At 44.4% G+C, this 26,370-nt stretch overlaps 1 protein-coding gene across 8 annotated transcripts in view; it reads right to left on the reverse strand.

Moving 5' to 3' along the window:
- The window catches only part of HYDIN (HYDIN axonemal central pair apparatus protein), a 427,212-nt gene continuing 400,842 nt past the window's right edge, over positions 1-26,370 (reverse strand). For 7 of the 8 annotated variants that reach the window (XM_079117080.1, XM_079117074.1, XM_079117076.1 and 4 more), the window contains exons 76-86: positions 25,705-25,874; positions 23,634-23,832; positions 21,645-21,803; positions 19,245-19,522; positions 17,760-17,979; positions 15,057-15,269; positions 14,066-14,229; positions 13,109-13,259; positions 10,702-10,932; positions 5,157-5,381; positions 2-1,573 (exon numbers count right to left, since the gene is read on the reverse strand). In XM_079117080.1, the coding sequence (XP_078973206.1) occupies positions 1,091-1,573; positions 5,157-5,381; positions 10,702-10,932; positions 13,109-13,259; positions 14,066-14,229; positions 15,057-15,269; positions 17,760-17,979; positions 19,245-19,522; positions 21,645-21,803; positions 23,634-23,832; positions 25,705-25,874 (2,493 nt within the window). In that variant the 3' untranslated portion in view covers positions 2-1,090. Of the gene's footprint in view, positions 1,574-5,156; positions 5,382-10,701; positions 10,933-13,108; positions 13,260-14,065; positions 14,230-15,056; positions 15,270-17,759; positions 17,980-19,244; positions 19,523-21,644; positions 21,804-23,633; positions 23,833-25,704; positions 25,875-26,370 lie in introns of all 8 variants that reach the window. The other variant, XM_079117081.1, reaches the window with a different exon arrangement.

The following is a 26,370-nucleotide window of genomic DNA, read 5'->3' on the forward strand; positions in this document are numbered from 1 at the left end:
AACCATCTTTATTTCCACACGTGGCACACTGACAGGTAGGTGGTCTATGAATACATACTGCAAGATGCTGGGGAAGAGGTGGCTGTGGAGCCAGGTCTCTGCGCTGAGACATGTCCCAGGACTCGTTGGAAGTGGAGCTTCCAGAGTAGTGCTGGAGAAAGGCACTGGCCTACATGGTCACACACACAGAAAAGTTTCGTTTTCAACACATCTACCTGGGATGTGGTCCTTCCCCTGGATGAAATTCCTGACTCAGTTGTAGCACAAATGGTTGGGTGCGTGTTGCTCAAGATCCCTGGTGCTCAACTCTGCAGTACAAGTTACATATATAAAAAGAGGTGCCCGTGGGTCTCCACAGAGCAAGGAAGTTGGAATTTGGGGAGGGTTGGATTCTGGGTGGGAATTAAATGACTCGAGGTGCAGATAGCTGAAGAACCACTGCCTTCCAGTTAACTGCTGTGTCCAGGGCTGGGGAAGGATGGGGGAGCTGGATTTCTGGTAGGACATGGCCTCCAACAAAATCCTTCTGCAAGGCAACAGGGAATTCAGAGGCTGATATATAAAAATCTAAGAGAAAACGTGAATGAGAGCATTCCTAGGTTGCCTACATGTTGTCTGCTCATCACTTTGAAAAGAGTTGCTTCTTTGGCTTTTATGTGCAAGCAGAATAAAATATCACATCAAAATAGAATCAGATCTATGGACCTTTAGATTTTTAGAAGAAACTGCAGTGCCCTCGTGTCAGACACTGTGAAGAGCTGTGTGGAGAGGGTGGTGAGTGTGACACTGTGTCTTGTTGAAATGGGGATCACTACAGAGTGCTTGAGCCAAGAAACAGAATTCAGGGAATTGCAAGGATTTACTCAAGTGTGGGTCTTTTGAATATGACTATAGAGTTTAATATGGAATATATATTTCATGTCTACATTTGGAAAACATAAGATACAGAAATAAATGCCCCTATAATTAAATGAGAACAATTCCTTTAGAATTCCTATTTTTTTCTCTATTCTGTATCAGGCTAGGACAATGTGTGACTCTTCAGGCTGAGATGATAGCTTTTGGTTGGTGCAGGGAACCCTGGTTGTCACTAAGGGGTGATCCCCTTCAGATAATAGACCCATTTAATTCCAGTTTCATTGCCTTCACTGGGAGGGCAGGACACAGTCAGCTTGGTGGTGATGGGGATTTTGCTGCCTGATGGGTTTCCTTCAAAGAAAACTGTGATGTTGTTGATCTTCTTGGGCCGCACGGAGTCTAGAGCCCGGACAATGAAGGCCGGGCTGTCCACGATGTAGGAGAAGCTCACCGTGTGGAAGAAGACATTCTTGAAGGGAATGATTATGCTGTAGCCAGCTCGGATCAGGAAGGGGCCTTGGGGCTTGGGGTACAGGGCCATCCCAAAGAGCGGGATGGTATATTCCCCGCCCATAAGTGACGCTAGCATCAGGATGCACTTGGTCTCACCCAGGTGGCTGGGCTCAAAGTATACTTCCACACTGACTTCGGTGCCCCCCTGGGCTCCTGGGGGTGCGGTGACAACTCTCTCCGTGTGGAAGTCTGAACAGTCTGTCTGAAAGGGGAACAAATAAACTCAGCTCACAGAGGATCCTAAAGAGCATCCCAGGACCCAAGCCCAACCCCACCCCTCCACTTACAAACATTGAGCAACTAATGCTTGTTAAGGATGGGCAGCTCTAAAACAGTGTCCTCATAACCTGTAGAGCTGAGGTCCTTGCAGGGTAGGTATACCTATTATTATTTCCTATTTTGCTACCAAGAAATGGAGGTAAAGAGACATTAGCAACATGCCCTAATACACACACTAGATCATGTTGGTGGTGCAGTCATTGAGATAATGACTATGTCCCACCATGGTGGGACAAAAGGCTGGGACTATGGTTTAGATATTAGGTGTACCCAAATCTCATGTGCAAGGCAATGCAAGATAATTCAGAGGAGAAATGATTAGGCGATACGAGTTTTAACCTAATCAGTGTATTAATCCACTTGAATGGATTAACTAGATGGTAACTGTAGGCAGGTTGGGTGTGACTGGACGGGGTGGGTCACAGGGAACCTGCCTTTGGGGTATATATTTTGTTCCTGGTGAGCAGAATCTCTCTCCCTGCTTCCTGGTGACCATGTTCTGAGTTACTGTTCATCTCCATGCCCTTCCACCATGATGTCCTGCCTTACCTTAGGCCCAGAGCAAAGGGGTCGGCCATCATGGACTGAGACCTCTGAAATTATGAGCCCCAGATAAACTTTTCCTCCTCTAAGTTGTTCTTGTTGGGTCTTTTAGTCTTATCAGTGAGACACTAACTACACAGTCCCTGCCCGTGGGGTGCAGTAACCTCTGACCCTTTGTACCCTGGCCTGCTGCTTCCTTGATCTTGTGCTCTTCTCAAAAGGCCTTTCATGAGACCCCAATGAAACCACAGAAGCAGAATGTTTATACAAGATGAAACTGTTATGGGGAAAACCCTAAATAAACCCTGTAGTTTCACCTGTTCTTAGTCAACTTAAGGATCATTAATTTGGGAGGTCACACAGCTGGGTAGTACGTTATCAGTTTCTCACTAGCTCTGCTGTAGATAACATCTCTGATGTGCGGGTTATGATGATAACGGTTGCCTAGGTTACTTTGCAGGGACTTGAAGGCTGTTTTTGCTGAAAACACTAACTTCTCACTTGGGCCTGCAGGTATCTGATGGGTGACTGGAATGGGATAAAAAGGCTCTGTCTTTGTGTTACATCTGTCCCCTTTGCAGCCTGAACTTTTGGGTCAGATTCTCCTCAGCTTGAAGTGTTGACCCCTTGTTTGCCAGTGGGAGCTGTTACATGTTTTCTTCTGCTGCACCCTCGTGCTGTCAGCAGCCGCAGCAGCTCAAGCACCTACAGTCCTTCAGCACAGGGCGATGGCAACCAGCACCGAGAGTAACTGAGCAGTCCCCAGAGCAAGTTGACCATGACTATTGGGGGGTCCAAGACTCATGCAAGAAGAAACATCTTTTGGAACTTGCCCCTGGTCAGTGGAAAATTACTAGACTTTAGCCCACCCCCAAATTAGTAAAAGCTTACATCTCTCTTTGTTGGGAGAGCCACCTGATTTCCCTCTCCATCAGTGTTGTCTCCCTTCAGCTGCATTCCCAGTGAAAGCCTTGCCTGTGTGTATTTTTGTGCTCAATCCGCTCAATTCCGTTTCTACCATCACTAAGTCAGAAGTTGCCATCTTTGGTAGCAATTGTGGCTGTTCCCGCATATCCAGTTTTTCTTTCCCTCCATGCAGATGGAGGATGATACATTCTGGCTCTTTGTGAATGGGTGGAACTGCTTTGGGGACTTTGGGGACTATTAGCTGTGAGCGGAAGTGAAAGGTGTCACTTCCGCCCTGCAGCATTTAATTGCTCATCTAAGTCCTGACAGGGTCTTTCAACCCTCTGGTTCTTTAACTGGAAACATTTGAGAGTGTGGTTTTTCTTCAGTTAGATCCCCGAAACCCCCGTAGACCCTCATGGGATGACAGTATAAGTGAGGAACAAACCTCTGTTCTTTTAAGTGATGAAATCTCAGGGTTATTTCAGCATAACCCAACCTCTCTTGACTGATACAATTGATCAATAGCACATGCATCTTGACAATAGCCATGTCACCCCTGGTTTTCACTAGGCATGTGACCACTTAGTGTAAAGGCTACTTTTCCTAGTTCCTCCAGTTGGTCGGGGTGGTCCTGTGAAGCTTTGTTCAATAGTATACTAGTAGAAGTTATGTAAGCAACTCTCCCTCTACATCCTTGTTGCTGACTAGACTGTGGATGTCATGGTAAGCCATGTTGACCCATGTGGACCAAAGCAACTCTCTGCAGAGGACAGAATATCAGCACAGAAGGAATCTGGGTACCTGTTGTCATGGAGCTACAATTCTTCTGGCTCACACTGCTCATGCCTAGACTGTTATTTGTGCAAGGAAAAAGCTTCTATTTTGCTGTTATTGTGGGTTTCGGTTTTTAGCCCTACATTCCAATTGCTATAATAGCTAATGTATGTGGAGTAATTACTGAAGGCTAGGCACTAAGAAAATGGCTTTATATACATAACTGAAAGTGCTTATAGCAGTTCTGTGAAGTTGGGGTTTGCTATGGTTTGAATGTCCCACTAAAATTCAGGTTGAGATTTAATTCCCATTGTGAGGTAGAAAGAGTTGGGACCAGGTGGGATAAGAGGTAACTGGTCTTTAAGGCAGTCCTCATGAATGGATTAGACCAATTATGGATTAAAAGACTGCTAGAAAAGCCAGTTTAACTCTTTCCCTTAGATACACTTCTCTCACCATGGATGCCACCTCAGGATTGCAGAGTACTCACCAGCAAGAGGTCTTCACCAGCCCCAGGCCCTTGACCTTGGAGCATTCAGCCTCCAGAATCAGGGGCTGAATAAACCTATATTATTTAGAAATTACTAATTCTTGCTGGGCATGGTGGCACATGCCTGTAATCTCAGTGACTCAGGAGGCTGAGACAGGAGGATTGCAAGTTCAAAGCCAGCCTCAGCAACTTAGTGGGACCCTATGCAACCTAGTGAGACTCTGGGATCAAAGTAAAAAATAAAAAAGGACTGGGAGGTAGCTCAGTGGGTACAGCATCATTCCTGGATCACTGGGTTCAATCTTAGTACCAAAAAAACAAAATTACCCAGGGGTAATTGCAGCAATAAAAGCAATAAAAATATACTAAGCAATAAAAAATGTATTAAGGGGGTATCTTCTCAATTTATAATTTAGAACTTAAGTAAATTATTTATACAATGAGTAAGTGGTGAAGCCAGGATTCAAATCCATGTCTGTTGGTCTACAGACTAGACTCATGACCACCAAGTGATACTGTCTCCCTTTATTGATCCCTGGGCATGATATAGGAATCAACTACTCTGCCACAAACCCAGATTGTTAAGATAGAAAGTCTGTAAAGGAATCACCTAACTTGGTGCTATTTGTTTCTAGCTGGGAGTTTCCAGGCTAGATTCAGGCCTCCAAGATGGGGGTTGCTATGATGGCAAAGCATTGGACTGTCTCTGAGTTTCATCTTTCTGCCCCCTTGGTGTCCTCCTCATATTGTTTTTGAACCCAGACTTCTGGCAAGGGAAGGGTCTGCTCACCCTGCAGTAGTACTCTGTTTTCAGCCGTGTATAGTTGGTGAACTTCACGAACATGCTTTGGCTGCTGCCAAGAACTGCCTGGAAGTGGACGGGTTTTTCAGGAGGTGCTGGCACGGCCTTCAGATTGAGCTCATATTGATAGTAACCCAGATCAAAGTGGTGCAAGGTCAGTTTCCCAATGGTTTCTCCAGCTTTCAGGGGCTGGAATTCAAATGAGAATGTGCCCTGGAAGAGAAGATGGAGGCTCTTGTCATACAGGAAGTCTGACCCACTCTTTGCCACCCAGGGACCTGCCCAAGACCTCACAAGCAGGCTGGTGGCAGAAATGGTGCTTCATATGAAAACGCTGTGAATACACTGATCCCGAGTCCAGTGTAGCTTTGAGTTGATGCCCACCAGTAGAACCCTCATACCAAAGTTCAACAGGGGTAAGGGGAGAAAGAGAAATTGAATGCCAGACTCTGGCCAAGTAAGCCCACTCTCCCTCCTCTGTACCCCTTTCTAGCTTTCTTTAGCCCTAGTATTTCCATATCTGAAATATCTTCGAACTAAAAAAAGAGTGCTGGATCCGCTCTGGAGAAGGACATTTATGGAGACTGTGGTGTAAGCTGAAGGGTGAGGTCAGGCAGTTCCTTCTTTGCACAAAGTCAATCTCAGAACAGCTTTCTGGGTTCTGCCTTTACTGGAGGGAGGCTTTCTCTTTCCTCCATGGTTACCCATAGCAAAACAAAACGAGAAGTGAAGAGTATTACTTGTAATAACAAAACAGGGAGAATAATTCAAATGTGCCAGCAGAAGGAGGTTGGTTAAATAATGTGGTTTTCCCACTTCAATGGAATATCAGGTAGCCATCAAAAGCCTGAAGTAGCACTATAGGCATTGAAATGAAAGGTGTTGGTAATATTGTTATGTGGAACAAAGGAAGTTCCAAACATGCATACAAAGTTTAAGTTCATTTTTGTGGAGAATATGTCTAGTGTATATAGAAAAGAGTTTGTATGGATATATGCCTAATTGCCACTGGCAGCTATATAAGGGTGAGAGATGGGATTCTGTGAACTTTTACTATTTCCTATACTTCTGTAGAGTTGAAAATTTGTTTTATTTTGAGTAGGTGTTTTTTAAACTACCTTTTGGTGAAAAACAGGATAAAAAGAGGATCTCACTAAAGTTGTAGATATTAAACAGAAAAGAACATAAAATAAAAATTTAGATGGTTTTTCAATCGGATTAGATAAGATAGACAATTGTATAAATATAACTTAAAAAAAAAAGACTAAAGAAGACAGAAAACCTCTGTTGTCCTGTAACCATTAAAGAAATTGAATCGATGGTAAAAAACATTTTCCTTAGAGAAATTTCATGATCATAAAGTTTTATTTGTAAATTATTCTAAAAATCAAGGACAAAAGAATTCTAGTATTTCACAATTTTTTTCTAGAGAAAACACAACCAGTATCACCTGATACCAAAGTTCAGCAGGAGTAAGAGGAAAAAGAGAAATTGAATGCCAGACTCCCTCCTAAACATAGATATAGAGTGCGCAGTAAAAATACTCTCTAACAATATTAAAAGTAGATACTACAGGATGAAGTTGCGTTTATTCCATGAATGCAAAGGTGGTTTAACTTTAGAAAACCAATCAATCACCACATTGATAGATTAAAAGGAGAACAATCACATAGGCATCTCAATTGGTGCAGAAAAAGGATTTGATAAAAAAAAAACCATTCATGTATTAAAAAATCTCCTAGAAAACTAGGAATGGAAGGGGAAATCCTCAATCTGATAAAGGGTATATATAAAACAATCTGAGAAAAATAACAGTGATACTTTGAATGCTTTCCTTTCAAGATCAGGAACAAAAGAAAGATACTTTCTATCACCATTTCTATTCAGCATTGTTCTGAACATCCTAGATGGTGATACAGAGCATGAAAAAGAAATGAAGGAAAAAAGTAAAATTATTTTCATATTATATAATTGCATGTACAGAAAATAAAAAAATCTATGCTTAAAACAATGATTAATGAGTGAATTTTATAAGATGATTAGATATTGAGGCAATATACATAAACTATATTTCTTTATGCTTGTGACAAATAGTGACATTTTAAAGATACAATTTATAATAACATTATAACAGTGGCTCCCTTGAGCTTGTCCTTCACTACCCCCCTTACCTCTCCCTAATTCTTTGGCCAAAGAGAAGCCCTACCGAGATGTTAACTGCCAAACCTTTGTTCAGGTTCACAGAACCTAGGTGGCCTTTGCAACACCCTCCCTTAGTAACTAACAGCAGGAAGTGGGAATCCATTGAGATGTTCTAGAAAATGACTCATGCCCTTGCGGAGGAAGAACCCATCCAGTCTGCAGCCTCATTGCCAGCTCCTGTAGCCTATAAGCTCTTCATGTGTCTGAGTCCAGGAAGACAAAACTCTGAGGAGCTCTCTCCTTTTCTCTTCAGGGTTGGCCTTGAATAATCCTGATTCCTTCCTACTAACACCTGTCTCTGGAATATTGGTCCTAGAGTGATGGGCAGCCTGGATACTTGACATTTGAGGTTTCAAATGTATGAAACCTAAAAATAAATCTAGTGAACGATGAATAAATTTCTATGTAGTCAAAAAAACAGTATTGAGAGAAATAAAAAAGCCTTAATTATGTGGAGACTTGCCAATGGATTGGAAACCTCAATATTGTAAAGATTTGAATCCTCCTTAATGGTAGATAGGTTCCAGATGGTCACCAGTATTCCCCACCTCCCGGTATCCATACCCTCTCCCACAATGCTCCAGGGTTGGTCTGTGTGACCACTGCTACATGGCAGAAGATATGGCATTATCGTTCCTGAGATTAAGTTGTAAAAGACTACTTCTGTACACTTCTGTCTTGTGAACTCTTTTCTCCTTCGTGGTCTCTTTTTCTCTTAGATCTCTCATTGTAGGGGAAGTGAGCAGCCATGTTGTAGTGAGCTCTAGGGAGAAGTTCAGATGGGGAGGAACTGAGGCCTCCAGTCAAGAGCGAGTAAAGAGCTAAACCCCTTCTGGCAAACACATGCCTGAGTTTAGAAGTGCCTTACTTAGCCCCTGTCATCTTGGGATGACCACTGTCCTGGCTGACTGCTTGACTCAGCCACACGAGAGACTCTGAGCTGACACTACTCAGTCAAGCTGCTACTCTTGGATTCCTGATCCTCAGAACTGTGTAGAAAGCAAATGTATGCAGTTTTAAGTTCCTAAATTGGGGCTAATTTGTTATGGATCTACAGATAACCAATATATTCTTAGAATAATCTATAGATTCAATGTAATTCCATTCAAAATCCCAACAAATTCTCTTATTTATTTATTTTTTTGAGGAAGCTGACAAGGTGGTTTCAAAATTTATATAGAAATGCAAAGAGCCAGCTGGGTGTGTTGGATCACACGCCTGTGATCCCAGCCATTAGGGAGACCGAGGCAGGAGGATCACAAGTTTGCTGTTACTGTTGGCAATTTAGGGAGACCGTGTATCAAAATAAAATAATTAAAGGGTTGGGGATGTAGCTCAGCGGTAGAATATCCCTGGGTTCATTCCCCAGTACCAAAAAAACAAAAAACCATAAAAACAAAAACAACCCCCCCAAAACAACAACAACAACAACAAACAAAAGAGCCAAGAATAGCAAAGATACTTTTGAAGAGCAAAAATATAAGAGGTTAGCTAGGTGTGGTGGTGCATGCCTATAATCCTAGTAGCTTGAGAAACTGAGGCAGGAGGATCATGAGTTCAAAGCCAGCCTCAGCAACTTAGCAAGGCCCTAAGCAACTTAGTAGAATAGTCTGAGACGATTTTTACAGACTTGGAATAAAAGGAATTGACTTCTTATACTATACATAAAAACCCATTCCAGGCTTTGGGCAAAGATGATAGCAGCAAGCTGGGCAAGGTGGTGCATGCCTGTAATCCCAGTGGCTCAGGAGGCTGAGGCAGGAGGATCGTGAGTTCAGTCAGCCTCAGCAATGGCGAGGCCCTAAGCAATAGTGAAACCCTGTCTCTAAATAAGATACAAAACAGGGCTGGGGATGTGGCTCAGTGGTTGGGTGTCCCTGAGTTCCATCCCTGGTACAGAAAAAAAAAAAAAAAGATAGCAGCAGTTACAGCATGGTTTGAAATCTGCCTCGAACCTCCACAAAACACCTAGACCACTAACAATAACAACAAGAACACATGGCCGACATCTACAGCAAAACTAAGTGGAAAGGTAAGCCCTAAATCCACACAATAAGAGTGGGCTGGGCCAAGTTACTAATAGCCACAAGACTGGTGCAGTACTAATCCCGCGTGGGAGGAAGTGGAAGGAAAGGAAAGGAACATCAGACCTGAAGGTCAGAGGATCCAAAAACCACCCGAGTTGAAGCGTCCCACTTGACCTGGAAAACGTGACGTGCAATCTGATAATAGTAGCTAAGCTGGAGGGGTGGCTTCAGGCTGGCTTATTTAGCTGCTGGCCTCTGCAGTGCTATTGGAACCTGTGGGGGCTATGGGCCATTTGAATGTTCAAAGCCAAGTGACCGAAGTGCCTTTCTATGACAAGATCTGGTGCTGAGAGAGATCTGTGCGAGTACAATCTACTGGATCATTTAAGAGACACTAAAGGCGAAGGACAGGAAAAACCCAGATAAAAATGGGTAAGAGAGCAGAGAAGACAAATCTGGACTCTCGAGTCTTCATGTGAAGGAAGAGCTTGGGTTGGAGTGAAGGGATTTTGATGACATCTGGGCAGTAAGAGTCAAGAGCGATACATTTATGGGAAGGGTCAACATGAAAGTTGGTCTTCCTCCTGGTGCATAATTCTGGGTCATGTCCTCCCAATCCCTGTTAAAGGTTTTTTGGGCCTCTGTCCTGCATTGGTCTGTGCATAGACAAGCATAGGCATAACTACATCTGTGTTGGACTAGGAGTGTAGTTCAGTGGTAGAGCACTTGCTAGCATGTGCCGGGCCATGGGTTCAATTCCTGGCATTGCAAAAAAGGAAAAAAAAAAGTATGTCTGTTGATGTGTTATTATGTGTCTTGCTTTTCACCACAGATAGTCCATGCTACTACAGTTCCTCCTCTTCCCCCTCCTCCTCCTCCCCCTCCCTCTCTTCCTCCTCCTCCTCCTTCTCTTCCTCTTCCCTCTCCTCCTCCTCCTCCTTTACAGAGCTGGTGATGAATCCAGTGCCTTACATATCATCCTAGACACTCTATCACTGAGTCACACCCCAGCCCTATACTACCTTTACAATTCGCTAAATAAATACATAAATAAATGTTTATCCTGAACAAGGCCAACAAAAAATAAAGGTGAGGTTCATGACAAAGAAGTCCTTTACTTGTCCAAACCAAACCTAAGGACTTTGGCAGTCGAGGAAAAGAACTTGAAGGTGATTGTCCTCTGCTTTCCTGACCACTGCTAGGGCTGGCCCACCCTCAGGGCATGCAGGACACGAACCCAGAGCCCCTGTGGGCGGAAGCCTGGGTGACAGTCCTCCAGGGGCCCCTGGCACCCAGGGTTGTACCTCAGAGTTGGCAGGCACGACAAACTGGGAAGGCAGGCTGATGTCCGGCACCCTGCATTCTGCGGAGAAGGTCACTGAGTAGGGCAAGGGGTTTTCCACCTTGATGGAGGCTGATGTACTCTGCCGGACCAGGCTTGTCATGTCGATGGTTTTGATGACGCCGGAGGGGATGACCTTGAAACTCACCATGTAGTACAGGAACTCATTGGTCGACTCGTTCCTGAAGATGACCTGCGTTCACAGGGAGGAAGCAGGGCAGAGTAGGGGTCAGCCAAAGGTCCTGGTGAGAGGGCTCCCACTCTCTGTTAGCCTGGCCTGGGCACAGGAGGCACAGGTGGTGGGGCCTGCAGCCTGTCTGGATCCCGGCCAGCCTACCTTCCTCTTTAAGCATCCTGGTCTTAACTAGCCTGGGCTTGCTTTAGAAGAGGTCAGAGCAGCTTGTTCCAGTTCCTGTACCTCTCTAGTGCCTTGTCACTGCACTGCACTGTCCCCTTACTCCTGGGATCACCATTTAAAGTTCTTTCTCCAGGTGAATGAGGATGTTGACCTTGTGTGCTTATCAGTCATTCACGTAGCTCCTTCGGGGAAATCTTTTGCCCACTTTAATACATTATGGTTTTTTTATATTTTAATTTTTATTTGTTCTAATTAGTTATACGTGACAGTAGAATGTATTTATGCATTTTGAGAGATCATACATGGAGTATAATTTCTCATTTTTTCTTATAGTACATACTGTAGGATCACATCAGTCATGCAGTTATATATGTACATGAGGTAATAATGTCTGTTTCACTCTATAATCCTTCCTACCCCCATACTCCTTCACCTCCCTTCACTCCCCTCTACCTAATCTAAAGTAACTCCCTTAGTACTCCCTGCTTTATTGTGAATTAGCATCCGCATATCAGAGAAAGCATTTGGCCTTTGGTTTTTTGGGTTTGGCTTATTTCGCTTAGCATGATATTCTCCAATTCTATTCATTTACCAGCAAATGCCATAATTTCATTCTTCTTTAAAGCAGAGTAATATTCCATTGTATAAATATACCACATAGTTTCATTCTTCTTTAAAGCTGAACAATATTCCATTTTATAAATATACCACATTTTCTTTATCCATTCATCTGTTGAAGGGCACCTAGGTTGGTTCCATAGTTTAGCTATTGTGAGTTGAACTGCTATAATTATTAATGTGGCTGTGTCACTATAATATGCTGATTTACAGTCCTTTGGGTATAAACCAAGGAGTGGGATAGCTGGGTCAAATGATAGTTCCATTCAGAAGTTTCTGAGGAATCTCCATACTGCTTTCTGTAATGGTTGTACCAATTTACAGCCCCACCAGCAACATATACCTTTTTCCCTACATCCTTGCCAACATTTATTGTTGCTTGTATTCTTGGTCATTGCCATTCTGAGATAAAATCTTAGAATACTTTTGATTTGCATTTCTCTAATTACTAGAGATGTTGAACATTTTTTTTTCATATATTTGTTGATCAATTGTATTTCTTTTTCTGTAAAGTGTCTGTTTAGTTCCTTTACCCATTTATTGATTTTTTTTTTTTTTTAGTGTTAGGTTTCTTTGAGTTCCTTATACATCCTACAGATTAATGCTTTATCTGAGGTGCATGTGGTAAAGATTTTCTCCATACTGTAAGTTCTCTCTTCACATCATTGATTGTTTCTTTTGCTGAGAAGAAGTTTTGTAGTTTGAATTCATCTCATTTATTGGTTCTTGATTTGACTTCTTGTGCTTTAGGTGTCTTGTTAAGGAAGTCAGATCCTAGGTCAACATGGTGAAGATTTGGGCCTACTTTTTCTTCTAGTAGGTACAGGGTCTCTGTTCTAAATGCCTAAGAGTTTGGTATCTTATTATTTGAAGACACTAGTTATTATATAGTCTGGCTTTTATATATGTTCTCTTAAAATATTGTCTTTACACTTTAAAAATCCTTCTCTTCGTGATTCCATCACCTATTATAGCTTTGACGACTATGTATAAATGGATAACTCCCAAATATTACCTTTCATCCCTGACCTCTCCCAGGATCCATACATGCTCCTTTTCCTCAAAGCACTTATCTCATTCCGTAACAATACATTCATGGTGCAATTATTTGAATCGTGTCCATCTCCTCCCAGCAGAAGGTGCATTCATTGAGAAGAAAGACTGTGCTTGTATTTGACCATTGCTGTGTTGCCAGCACTTAGTACAGAGTATGTTCGATAGACCCTCATTAAACAAATGAATGAATTAGGCAAAATAGCTCCTGTGTGAAAGACCTCATGGCATCTTGGATTAGTGACTCTGGGAGGACACCTGATACTTCCTAATAGCAGGATTGTCAACTTCAGGGTCAAACCTCCAGAGATTCAGGGTGGTACCTTCCGTGTGCAGATACCTTTGCATTGTACAGCCCCTCCTTGTGGGAAAAGAAGTTGAGCTTGTAGTCCTTCTTGGAGCCAGACAGTACGTCGATGTAATCAAGGCCTTTCATAGTGATGCTGGGGTCTGGCTTCTCTGGCTTCAGCATTTCCACAATGGCCCGGAACCTGGAGCAGCAGAAGAGCATGGGAGGAGAGGAGAGAGAGAATCAGACTGCTTGTCCAAAGGAAAGAAGGGAAGGCACTACGTCTACTCTTGGTTTTTTGGAGAGCATGTGGGCCTGGGGTTCCAGTCTTATTCTGTTACTAGCAGTAATGATGACGGTCATTTATTGACCACCTATTACGTACCAGATTCTGAGTCATGTGTCATAGGCATTTAATTTCTGTACTGTTTATAGGAGATGCATATCACTAACATCTCCACTTTACTAATGAGGAGATAGAACTTAAAAGAAGCAAGGTTACATGCTCAGGTAACATGACTAGTTATTGGCAAGATGGGGTCCTTATCCCCATGCAAAGCAGGTAGCCTCCAGCAAGTTACATCTCTTATCCCAGTCTTCAGTTCTTCTCTGTAAGAGGAGGGGACCATGTTGGTTGACCTTGAGTGCCTCCAGTCCTTGCATTCCGTTTTGCTTCTACAAAGGACTTCCTTCTCTGGCCAGTGGCTTTGGTAATAAGACAGAGTGGTCAATAACAACAGAGGTGATTATCATTATGATAATAACAGCTAACATTTGTGGGGATTTGTTTTGTGCTAGGCATTGTTCTAGGAGATTTATAAGAAACAGCACTGAACAGGAGAATCTCTCTAGAGGTTTAGAGTTCAGGATGCCTGGCCACATCAGGCAAGTGTGTGTTTGACTCTTTGGGTCCCACCCATTCTCTACAGGCACTGAGCAAGGACCGAACTGGATGGTGGAAGTTGTCCCTCCATCTTCCCAGCCTGACCCCTTGCTCCATTCCCTCACCTCTGGGGCTTGTTCAGCCAGTTGGTGACTGGCAGGAGCTCTGTGTAGGGTGTCTTACATGGCACTTCACGGCTGATATTGGCTACGGCTTTGGGAATGTCAGAAGTCCCATGCAAAGCATAGAGCCAGCCAGTCCCATCCGGGAGGGGAAAGAAGAGAGTGCCCTGGGGAGAAGCAGAAGTGTGATCAGAATGACACAGAGGGTCCTTCCGAGAGCTCGATCAGGCATGGTGGGAACACAGGATGAACGGAGGCCCTGCAAAGAAACACGACACTTGTGGAAAGCAGCTTGGCGATATGTTCAAAGAAGTACAGAAATGTTCACATGCATTTGAACTGGGAATCCTACTCCAGGGAGAGCACAAGAAAAATCCCTGCAAAGGAAAAAGTCACGTACACGTCACACACACAAGAGACACTTAAATGTTGATGGAAATATAGAGATAAATGTTCAACGAAAGGGAAATGTTAAATAAATTATGGGACTTTCATGCAATGAAATATTAGGCAGCCATTAAAATGGCTATCACAAAACTGCACAGTTAAATAGGAAAAAATGCTCTAAGCGAAAATAAATCAAATACAAGATCAGGTATGCTATGGTGACATGGTGGCTGCATCTGCATGAGCCTTGGTAGCAAAGATAGAAGAATAATTCCATTTTTTATAGGGTGAAAGATTGTGGTTACTTTCCTTTTCTCTTTTGATTTTTCTACAGTCAACAGGATGCTATTTGTGCAATTAAGCTAAGAAGTTATTGCTCAGGGCTCGGTCTAGGATTTCATTTCAGAACGGAGCCCTTGGCTCTGAGAGCATCCCCTCCATATGAAACGTGGACCCAAAGAGAAGCCAAAGCTCTACAATCTGCATGACTCCCCCTCTGGTCTGATCTGGAGACTCTCGTCTTGTCTCTGAGCTCTGGGCTCTGAGCTGCAAACCTCTCTCCTTCCTGCAACTACGCCAGGGATCTGATGGAGGGGCCTCGGTCTACCTGGTGCTTGCGATTCTCCACGTTCATGGTGCGGGGCCGGTAGGTGATCTCATAGGGCTTGTTCTGCTGATGGGCCTCCAGGGTGATGAACTCAGGCCCCTCCCAGTGCTCACCCTCAAAGATGGGGTGCAGATGCCAGGTCTGGTTGGTGCGGTTTGACAGCAGGATGGTCTGCGTGTGCTTGGAGCGTACCTGGCAGTTGAAATTCACTACCTGGAAGAAAGCAGGCAGCTCACCTTCCATGGCACTTGCCCCTGGTCTGTGTGCAGGTGCCGGAGGAGCAGAATGAACGCAGGGGAAGACTGAGTTTAATGGTGCTTCCCATCAGGAGATTCTGTGGATCAGTTTTTTCTTTCATTTTTTTTTTTTCCAACAAATATTTATTTTGTTCAACAAAATGTGCCAGGCTCTGTTTTTGGTTGTGGAGTTAAAGCAATGAACAAAAGAACAAAAGATCTCTATCCTGGAAGAGATCACACTCTGGTGTGTAGGTAGGGGAGGGGCCTGGAGGGTGGGAGTGAGTGCGGGGGGGGGGGGGGGGGCAGATGAAGCCAAGCGAGGGTGTAGGGCAGAGGGCACAGGATTAAAGACCAGTAAGGACCAGATCAGGGGAGAACCGAGGGAAAAGAGCCTCCAAGCAGAAGAAACATTGACTGTACAGGTCCTGAATTTTGACAAATGACAAGGGGGCCTTTCTGGCAAATGTGGGGTAAGGAGGAGATAGTCGGGGAAGAAGAGCGTTGTGGGCCCTGGGAATCCCGGAAGAGACTTTCACTTCTGTTGAAGTAGTACTTTATTTTGAAGCCTGGTCTCAGTTGCCCAGACTGGCCTTGAACTTGTGATCTTCCTGCCTCAGCCTACAAACTGCTGAGACTACAGGAGTGAACCGTCAAGTCCAGCTAGTATTTTCTGATGTATGGGTTTTTTTTTTTTTTTTTTTTTTTTTTCTTTTTGCGGTGCTGGGTGATGTATGGGATCTTAAGTAAAAGTGGAAGAAGGTTCAGGAATGATCCTCATTTTTTTTTAACCCGAGCAACAAGAAGAATGGTGATGTTGATTGTGGGAGGAGCAGGTTTGGGGGGAGAGATTCAGGAACTCAGTTCTTGTCCAAGTTACATTTGAGAAGATTATCCGTCGAGCAGGAAGTGGAATTTACAAACATGGAGTTAAAGGGAAAAGTCCAGGTGGGAGATGTAGATTTGGGAGTTGTCAGTATGGCAATGTTATTTTTAAGACCAAGAAACTGGATGAGATCAAAGAGGAAGGAATGTCTTTCCAAAAAAGGAGGGATCTAAGGATTGATTCCTGATGGAAACACTCCAGTGTTAAGAAGAGTCAGAGAAAATGTGAAGTGGCAGCCAGTAAGGTGGGAAGAAACCAGGAGAGGGTGGTGTCCTGGACTTAAGAGAAGGAGAGTCTGAAGGATGAGGAACTGGTTTATGGTGTCACGCGCTAGCTACAGGTCAAGTCAGAAAATGGGTGAGCATCAGTCACTGTGTTTATCAGCATGGAGAGTGTGATACTGGAATAAAGATAGATTACACGAATGGTGTGACTCTACATCGTGTACAAGCATAGAAATGAAAGATTGTACCCATTTGTGTACAATGAATCGAAATGCAATCGTAAAAATTAAAAAAAAAAGATAGATCAAGGGATAAGTATAGAGCTCAGCAACAGACCTACACATACCTGATCAACTGATTTTTGTCAAATTCAATGGAGAAAGGACCATCTTAACACATGGTGGTAGAATAATCAGATATTTGTATACAAATATGAGTTTTGATCCATATCTTGCACTATGTACAAAAATTAACTCCAAACAGATTGAAGACCTAAATGGAAGCCTTGTGCCCAGAATATATAAAGAGTTCTTGAAACTTTGAGAACCAACGATCTAATTAAAAACAGAAGATTTGAAAAGACACTTCAACAAAAAAGACATATGGATGGTAAATGAGTACCTGAAAAGATGCTCCACATCTTTAGTCATTAGGGAAATGCAAATTAAAGCCTTAATGAGATACTACTACCTACCTAGTAGAGTGGCCAAAACTGGAAAAAAAAACAAAAACAAAAACTGAGCACATCAAATATTGACAAGGATGTGGAGCAAGTGGCAATGTCAGACCTTGGTGGTGAGAACATAATGGGTCACCAGAGGAAAACTGGAACAGGAAAAGGATATAGAAGGGAAACAGTTTGACAGCGTCTTAGAGGGTGAACAAGGACCCAGCCATTCCATGACTAGGTATTTACCCAAGAGAGAAAAGAATTGGTTCTTGCCGAGACTTGTTGATAGCACTCTGTATGATTCCATCCATAGAACATTCTGGAAATAACAAAATTGTGTCATCTTTACTGTAAGCGATATTGTCAGAAACAGAGTTGAAAGCAGCTGGGTTCACCCAAGGCCATTTTTTTAAACCATAGAGAAGGTGTTATAACGGAATTTGATCTAGAAGGGGCATCAATGCAAGGTTCCTTGAGAAGGAAATTTTGGAGTCTAGAGCCAAGGGATGAACAGGAGTTAACTAAATGGAAGGGAAGAAAAGAACATTCTAGCAGTGGGCATGGCTTGTTCAAAGCCCCTGTGGTGGTGATGGAGCAGGTCAAAGGGTGGGCATGCGTGCTGAGGACTGAGTTCCCTTGTGGGGCTCACTTCTATCACTGGTCTACCCCTGGGCAGCACCTACTCACCTCTTTCACTGAAGGTGGTCCCACACAGACTCCAGACAGGGTGAGGCACAGAGGATTGCCTCCCTGGATGAAGCATGGAATGTTTTTACAGAGACTCTCCTTTCCCACCTCTGTGGGATGGTAGGTCACTTCGAAAGAGACCTCCATGCCCGAGGTGATATAGCCTTCTTCTGGGATGATGGAGAAATGAGGCTCATATTTCTTCACATCCCATTTAAACCTTTTAAGACAAAAGAAGACAAGGAAGACAGTTTGCTAAGTACTCCAAGGGTGTTCTCAGTGCACCCGATTTTGCCTGGGCTTTTGGTGGCTGGGTTTCTCTTTCTGGCCTGTTCCCTGGGACCTAGGAGGAGAAAGATCTGCCAGACAGAGCAGAGGCAGTTGGGGGACATTGGGCAAGATCATGCCCTGAGTAAGGCAACTGGACTCCTTATGAGCTGAGCCAAGAGGGGAAGTGGCCACATCCTATCTTAGTATCCACAAGTGACACATTAGCAGTCATGTGCATGATCATGTGTACACGTGTTCCCAAGGTCAGAGAGCTGGCAAGAGGCTGGGCTAGTGAAGCCCTCCTGAGGCCATGGTCTTTACCATTTCCTGCACTGCCTCTCAGTTTAGATCCAGCAGGGTGCTGACAATCTCTTCATATCAGATCGTGCCTGTCCTTGGTGGCACTGGGATCTGATGGCTCTGTATGGTCAGGTGCTTGGTCTGGGCAGGAGCCAGGAGGGATGGTGCAGATCAGTGCCTCCAGGGCCAGGACCATCAATCACATCACACCTCTCAGGGTCTGAGTGTCTCTGTGATGGGTACCCCTGGGGTGTGTGGCATGAAGCCTGCACTGCTATGTCAGCATTGGCAAGAGACAAGAGGGAACAATCTGGAAAGAAAAACTGTCACAGATATACTTGGATTCCATGCCTGGCTGTGTGATCCTGGGCAAGTTACTAACCATTTTAGGCTTCACTTCACCTGTGAAATGGAGACACTGTGGTACCTTTGAGGGTCCTGGGATAATTAAATGGGAGATTATATGCATGAATGCTCAGCACTCAGCATTGCACCTGGACTTAGTAACTTTTTGCTACATGCAATCTCTTTGTACCTCAGTTTCCTCATCTGTAAAACAGATTAGTTGTTGAGATTGGATCCAACATGGCAGACTAGAGGGTGGCTATGTTCCTTGTTGCTCCATAACTCGGGTAGGGAGGGGTCTCTTAGGCTTGTGGCTGGGATTAAATGAGATGAGTCATGTAAAAGGGCATTTAACAGGGCAGAGCAGATGTTCTCCGTCATGTCAACTTCAGAGATCATGGCAACAGCAGCCACTGGTGAGCCACTGCTGTCACATCCTGAGGTAAGAGTGTGTGTCTAGAAGGGAGAGGACAGAAATGAGAAGTAGCTGCACTCACAAAGAGACAATGTCTGGCAATCCAGGCACAGAGCTGTCTGCTGCAGCCCCGGGTAGGAGGCCCCGCTCCCTACCTTGCACCCACATCACCCGAGTTCAACATGAGGATGCGGCGTGTGACTTGCGTCTGATACACGACTGGTCCAAACGCAAGATGTTCCTGGTCCAGGGAGATCTCCAGGGCCTGGCAGCTCCCACTGAGGAGGAAGAGGGGGCGCAGGAGTCCCATGCATTCCATGAACACCTCTTCGGAGAAGGCAGGGACACGCTTCTTTGGGGCGAAGGTGACTTCCACTTTACAGACTTCTTTGGGCTTCAGGGTGATGTTCTGGAAGGGCACCAAGGTGATGACCTGGACAAAGTGACACTTGGACTCAGTAGCTGAAGGCGGTAGGGAGGTTCCTGAGGCCTCCATTTCCTGAGGTCCCAGCCCGGGCGTCAAAGCTCACATCTGCTCTTAGCAGCCATGTACTCTGGTAAATTACTTAAAACTCCTGTGACTTGCCCTAGGGTGAAGGTTAAGATCATGTACATAAAATGGGTGGCACACAATAGGCATCCAATGAGTGCCAGTTCCCTTTGCAGCTTCCTTTGCAACTTATCTTGGGCATTTCAATTGTTTCCTCCCCCTGCGGAGGAAAAGAAGAAATAGTAACGGGAGAGAGGAAATGACACTCTGGTGTTCCCCAATGCTCCCTGGGATTATTATTGTTATTACTGGTACTGGGGACTGAACCAGGGGTACTTTACCATGGAGCTACGTCCCCAGTCCTTTTGTCCTTTTTATTTTTTATTTTTAAATTTTTTTGAGATGAGGTCCTACCAGGCGGCCCCGGTTGAACTTGAACTTGTGATCCTTCTGTCTCAGTCTCCCAAGATGCTGGGATTACCACTGTGCCTCACAGTCCCTGGGATTATTAAAATGCACATTCTGACCCAGGTCAACAAAATCAGTGTTCCTGGGAAAGCTTGAAACCTGCATTTTCAAAAGTTGCCCAGGTGCCTCCTGTATTCTAAAGTTCAAGAGCCACTGCACAAATTTGGAAGACTTTCACATTCCCCTCAGTCCCGGTGAAAAACAAATTCAAACGAGCCTTAAGGAAGTCAATTCCCTGTGGATCCTTAAGATCCTTAAGGGTAGGGTGTTGAGCAGTCACCCACAAGGGGACTGTGGCCACAGGGAGTGGGGTGAGAGGTGGAGGAGCGATTTCTGGAAAGTAACCCTAGAGACCTCTCAAACAAGATGGTGTTGGGAGTTAGACTCGGGGTGATGGGCCCAGCACAGGTAATTCTGACAGCTTTGGTCTGACCACCCATGAGGCAGAATTGGGATGGCCAAACTGTTAGGGGCCCCGCCCCACTGGGACTCTAATTTGAATTAGTGGAGTAGTGGGTGACGTGTGGTCCTGGGAGGAGATGCCCACTGGGTCTCTTGTTCTGGCTGGTCTCTTACAGCCCCTTTTTCTGTATCCTGACACCCCTGGGTAGTCTGTGGCACTTGTTCTACACTGATTCAGACCTGTTTTTCCAGGAGCATGGCGCCGTTGGAGCATATATCCCTTTGCCCTCCTATGACCACCCCTCCCCAGCACCTCTGACTGGGAGACAGCTGTTCATCCTATGAACCACCACAGGCCCCTGAACTCTGAGGCCTTCCGTAGTCCCCTGAACCCCTCTTTGAGCAGCCCCGTTTCTCATTCCCATGCTGCTTCTGCAGTTTCCATGATGTCCTGGTGGTGTTTATGTATCTGTGACCCCCAAAGACTGAATTTCACCAGACTAAGGTCTATCATAGTCATCTTTATATTCCCCACACCTAGCATGGATTCATTGAGCAGATACAAGAATGAACTGAATGAAGGAATGAATGCAGTCCATCCTCAGAATGAGCACATTGGTCCATGTCTGATGATGGTAAACTGGGCAGCAGGCCGCCTGAGCTGGAAGTTCCTCTATCCAGAGACCTAGTGGGAGTGGATTTAATAGCAAGCATGCTATTTTTCCCACCGCGGAGGAGAGAGAGCTGGCCAGGCTTTCAGGGAGCAGATCGGCAACACTTATTCAAACACACTTTGCCTTTTGACCCAGCAAGCCCACGTGTAGGAACTTGTCCTAAGCAGAAAATCATGGCTGCACACAAAAGTCTTAGATACAGGGGTATTTCAATGTTAATAATATAAAAAAGCTGAAACACCTCTAATGAACAGAAAGAATTGGTTCATACCTAGTACAGGCACAAATGAACAATGATACTGAATGATGTGGAAAATGATATGAAAATGGAAAATGAGACTAATAAGAGCGCTAACCCCACACTGTTTTGGGGAAATGATCAGAGATAGCACATGAAAACGCTTCATATGGTCTGGCACATTTTAGGTGCACAAGAAATATGAGCTGCTGGTGCGGCTGGCATGGTTGTTCTGACCATCAGGAAGCAGGAAGAGGCCCCTGGAAGTCCACTGAGCACCAACCTTGGGTTCCTGGAGTTCTGGAACAGAGAACAGGACTGACTGGTTAAATGTGAGCTGGGCAAGGCTGTTGTTTATGATGGAAACGGTTTTTCTCACAACATTTCCTGGCAAGACAGCTCCTAACTTCACCATCTTATTGGCTGGATCTAGGACTGAAAGCTGTGGAATGAGAAAGAGGGTAGGAGAGAGGGCTCACTAGTTAATGGGAATATACATAAAATACGTCGGTCCTGTTTCAGTGCTCTAACTTCTTGATATGGTGAGGCATTCATTCACTCCCTCAATATTTACAAGCATAAAACGCCCACTACACTCATCACAAAATCATATAATGCAACTGGGTTAAGAGAGATGGAGGAAAAGCACATGGCAGGGAGTTGACACTAGACTGGGGCCAAGGGAGGCCTTCCGGAAGTGAGTGTGTGTGCACTGAGTGCTAAAGCAGGGCAGGGTCTAGTCAGTATGGGCCAAGGAGCACTCGGGGAAGGCGATGGGCTGTGCAAGGCCCTGGGCCTGAGAACGTGGCCTCGCCAAGGCCTGTGGAGCTGCCAGACTAGAGCAGTCTGGAGAAGTGGTCAGGTCTTGCAAGGCCTTGTAGGCTATTGTAGGTGGTGAGAGGAGAGTGGGCTTTATGCTGGGAGAAATGGGAAGCCAGAGAAGCATGTGGTGACCGACCCAATGTGTATCTGTGAGAGTGCTCTGGCTTGCTCCTCTGTGGAGAATGGACTTAAGAAGGGGAGAGAGAAAGCTTGAGGGGCACAGGATGGTGGTTTGGCTAGAATGGTGGCAGCAGAGTTGTAGAGAAGCTGATACACTTCAAAATCCTCCTCTAAGGCATCGATCAAAATGTTGACCTGGGGCTGGGGAGATAGCTCAGTCGGTAGAGTGCTTGCCTTGCAAGCACAAGGCCCTGGGTTCGATCCCCAGCACCACCAAAAAAAAAAAAAAAAAAAAAAAAAAATGTTGATCTGGATCAGGCCCAGTCTTGCCCACCAGGAGGACATTGAGCTACAATAAGTAGCAACTATTGGCTACTCTCACTTGATCAGTTACTAAACTGTGTCTCTCCCTCCAAATGTCTTTATCTTTCAGTTCGCATGTTTCCATTTTGTCTAAAAAGGATGTGACTGACCAGTCAGCACCTGGCGGTCTGAGAACATGTTTAGGTTTATCAGCATCCAGTGGGTGCTGAATAAGCAAATGAAAAGACCAGGGAAAGGAGCCAGTGGCATAGGAAGAGACCCTGTCTCTGTCCTGGGTTCAGACACACCAGGTGACAATGTGCTGTTTCTCCCATGGCTTCAGGGGAAGGCTACTGGGATCATATCCCCTCCCAATTTCCTTTGGTTGATTAAATGTATCATATATTCTTAAGACTCTTGGAAGCTTTCCATCTTCCCAAACGCTCCCACCAGACAAGCACCTTAAACTTTACCAACACACTGAGAAGAAATGAATGGGCAGCAGGACAGGGACCATTTCCTTTCTATCTGGGGTGCCTGAATAGAAGGAATCCTTGGCCAAAGGTAGTCCTGGGACCCATGACTCGCTGGAGAATGTTAATCAATGGGGGTGTTAAAGATACTCCATAATGAAACATACGTTTGCATATGTTGCCTAAAAATGTTGTCTATTAAGCTTAAAAGAAAACACACCCCAAGGTGGGTGCTTGGGATGCTGCATCTGATAATCTCCAAGAAGATAAAGAGAGTTTCTCTAGTGTCTGTGATTACCAGAATCCTTTGATACAGTGATGTTTGGAATTAAGTAGGAGGTATGATTCCTCTCGAGTCTGATTTGACAATTTTCCTCTTTGTGTGGTTAGGGACATTACCTCAGTGGGACAGGTAGACCTCTGAGAGAGCAACCCTGGGGGCTCCCCCAGAGATGTGGAAGGGGAGGAGAGATGTGTGGAATCAGGTGGGCAAAGGAGGCTGTGGAGGGTGGAAGGCGGGGTGAAGCCCAAGGACCCCCCTCAGCATCTCTTACCTTCATTTCAGTGCCTTTCCCTTTGATTTCCACAATTTGCTGGGAGAGCCCATTGATCTCGAAGGGGATGTGTTCTCGATAGCTGATACTTTCTCGAGGATAGAAGATAATTGGAATCTCCAGAATATTTCCTGGCTTCACCACATCCACACGGAAGTTCACCTCCAGGTGGGGGGTGTTGGTGTACAAACAGTCTATGCTGGCGAAAACCAAGAGGAAGGGGTGCCAGCTCTAAGAAGGCTGACTGAGAGGGACTGGCATGTCTCTGGGTCTCTGGGTTGGATGTTGATGCATTTTCTACCCTGCTGTTCTAGAGTCAGAGATGTGATTAAAGAACTGGAAGTGACCACAGCAACTACCAGCCCACAATCTCAAAGTTGCATTCTGAGACACTGCAGAACCAAGCCTCAGACTCAGAGACTTATGACCCCTTGCCCAGCACTCTTTAACTCTGCTGAGCCCCTGTTTGGTGATAATGCATCTCAAGGCTGGAGAGGAGTATACAGTTCTGGAGTCAGACAGATAAAAGTTTGGATCTGGGCTCTATCACTAGTTAGCCATGTGACCTAGAAAAAGTTCCTTAGATTTCTTGGATCTAAGTTACTTGGATATCTGTCTCCTTATCTGTACAATGGGGGAAGTGATAGCTATTTCATAGGACTGTTGTGAGGATTAAATGAGATAAAGTGGCTAAAGTAGTCACTAAACTGGACACAGAGGCAATATATCCCCTAAAGATGAGCTATTATTATTATAACTCATTGCTCAGGTTGAAGGGATCCTGGAAGATCATGTCTACCCACTCCACCTGTGGGTAGGAAGGCACTTAGACCTGACCATTACAGTCCCTCCTCATCTGCCTGACTGGCATTTAGAGAAGGTGACTAGTGAGGCCAATGTATAGAGCTCAATGCTTTAAACAAAGCAAGAGTGAGATTACATTAAATCATGTTAGTAGCATATAGGTAGTTACGTTTTAAATTGATATTTAAATAAACTATATGAAACTCTTGTAATTTAATATTCTGGATATTAATTACAACATCATCATCAGCAACGGTAATGGCAGCAGCAACTAATGAGAACTGAATACTTTCTACACTTTGGGCACTGTTGTAAGCACTGTCTCCAGAAGGACTATTTCAGTCTTCCTAATAGTCCTATGTGGTTGCTACTGATTACTCCATTACAGGCAAAGAGACAGAGACACAAATAGTTAAAAAAAATTTGGCCTTAAGCTCGTGGTGTAGCTCAGTGATATAGTGCTTGCCTAGTATATGCAAGGTCCTGGGATCAATTCCAGAACCACAAAAAGAAAAAAAAAATGTGGCCAAGGTCACACAGCTAAGGAACAGTTGAAACTTGAACTTATATCTGTGCTATTCAATATGATAGCCTCTAGATATATATGACTATTGAAATTAAAATTAATTAAAATTAAATTAAATAACATTCAGTTTTATTTAATTTATAAATGTTACACTAGCCACATTTCAAGTGCTTTAGAGCCACATCTAGCTCTAGGTCACCACATTGAATGGTGCAGATAAGAAGTATTTTCATCACTGTGTAAAGTTCTCTAAAATCCTGATTTTGAGTGACCACAGTCTCTGGGCCTGATGAGATTCTGTCTAGGTCTGAAATGGGGCCTAGAAATCTGCACTGGAATGTTCCGCTGGGATGCTTCAGAGAAGTTGAATTTGAATCAGAAGACTTAGGCTCAGTACAGATCTGCTCTGTTCTGCAGAGAAACTCACTATTTAACTCTCTAAACCTCCTTTTCTACATCTATTACATGAAGAAAATAAACAGATGTCCCCAAACTTCTCACTGGATCATTTGGCATTGACCTCTGCACAGGAAGAGGGTTTTGAGCAGAGTGGTTCATAGCTACCCAGGGACCAGCATTAGTGGTGGGTATGGGGACCTAGGATTCATATCTACCTGAAAGGGTTCGACTCTGACCCATAATGGTTCCTTTTTGGTCTTGGCAAGACTATATCAGCATGGAGCCTGTAGGACGCACAAGGAGCTTAGGAATCATTTGGATGCTCTGGGAAGCCCTTCTTACCTCATGGATGTTTCTTCCTTGTTGGTGACAACCAGGGTTTGTTTGTATGGGGGCATCCCAGCTTGGTAGATGAAGCAAGTCCCAAAGTTATAGCTGGTAAAGGAGAAATGGATGGCTGGACTCACAGCAGAGCCTGAGATGCTACATGTAAATGTTGGGCCATGGATGATCTGTGGAGAGGGAAGATAGGGGGACCACGGTTAGGAGAAACTGGAAGAGAGCTACTTATATCCTCAGGGTAAGGAGGAAAGTGGTTGGTGTTTTAAAAAAATACAAGTCTCAGGGCTCCAACTGCAGAGATTCTGATTCAATAAGCTAGAGTTTGTATTTAGACAAGCTCCTCTGTAACCAGACTCTACACTGACTCTTTTAAAAATTTTTTAAATTTGTTCTAATTTGTTATATATGACAGTACAACGCATTTTGACATATCATACATAAATAGAATATAACCTCCTTTTTCTAGTTGAACTGATGTAGATTCACACCAGATGTATAGTCATATATGCACATATGTCTGATTAATTCCACTGTCCTTCTTACCCCCATACCCCCTCCTCTCCCTTCACTACCCTCTGCCTAATCCAAAGTACTTTTATTCTTCTCTAGTCACCCCACCCTCACTATAAGTTAGCATCCACATATCAGAGAAAACACATGACCTTT

The sequence above is a fragment of the Sciurus vulgaris genome (assembly GCF_902686455.1).
Source record: "Sciurus vulgaris genome assembly, chromosome: 17".
Lineage (NCBI taxonomy): Eukaryota > Metazoa > Chordata > Mammalia > Rodentia > Sciuridae > Sciurus > Sciurus vulgaris.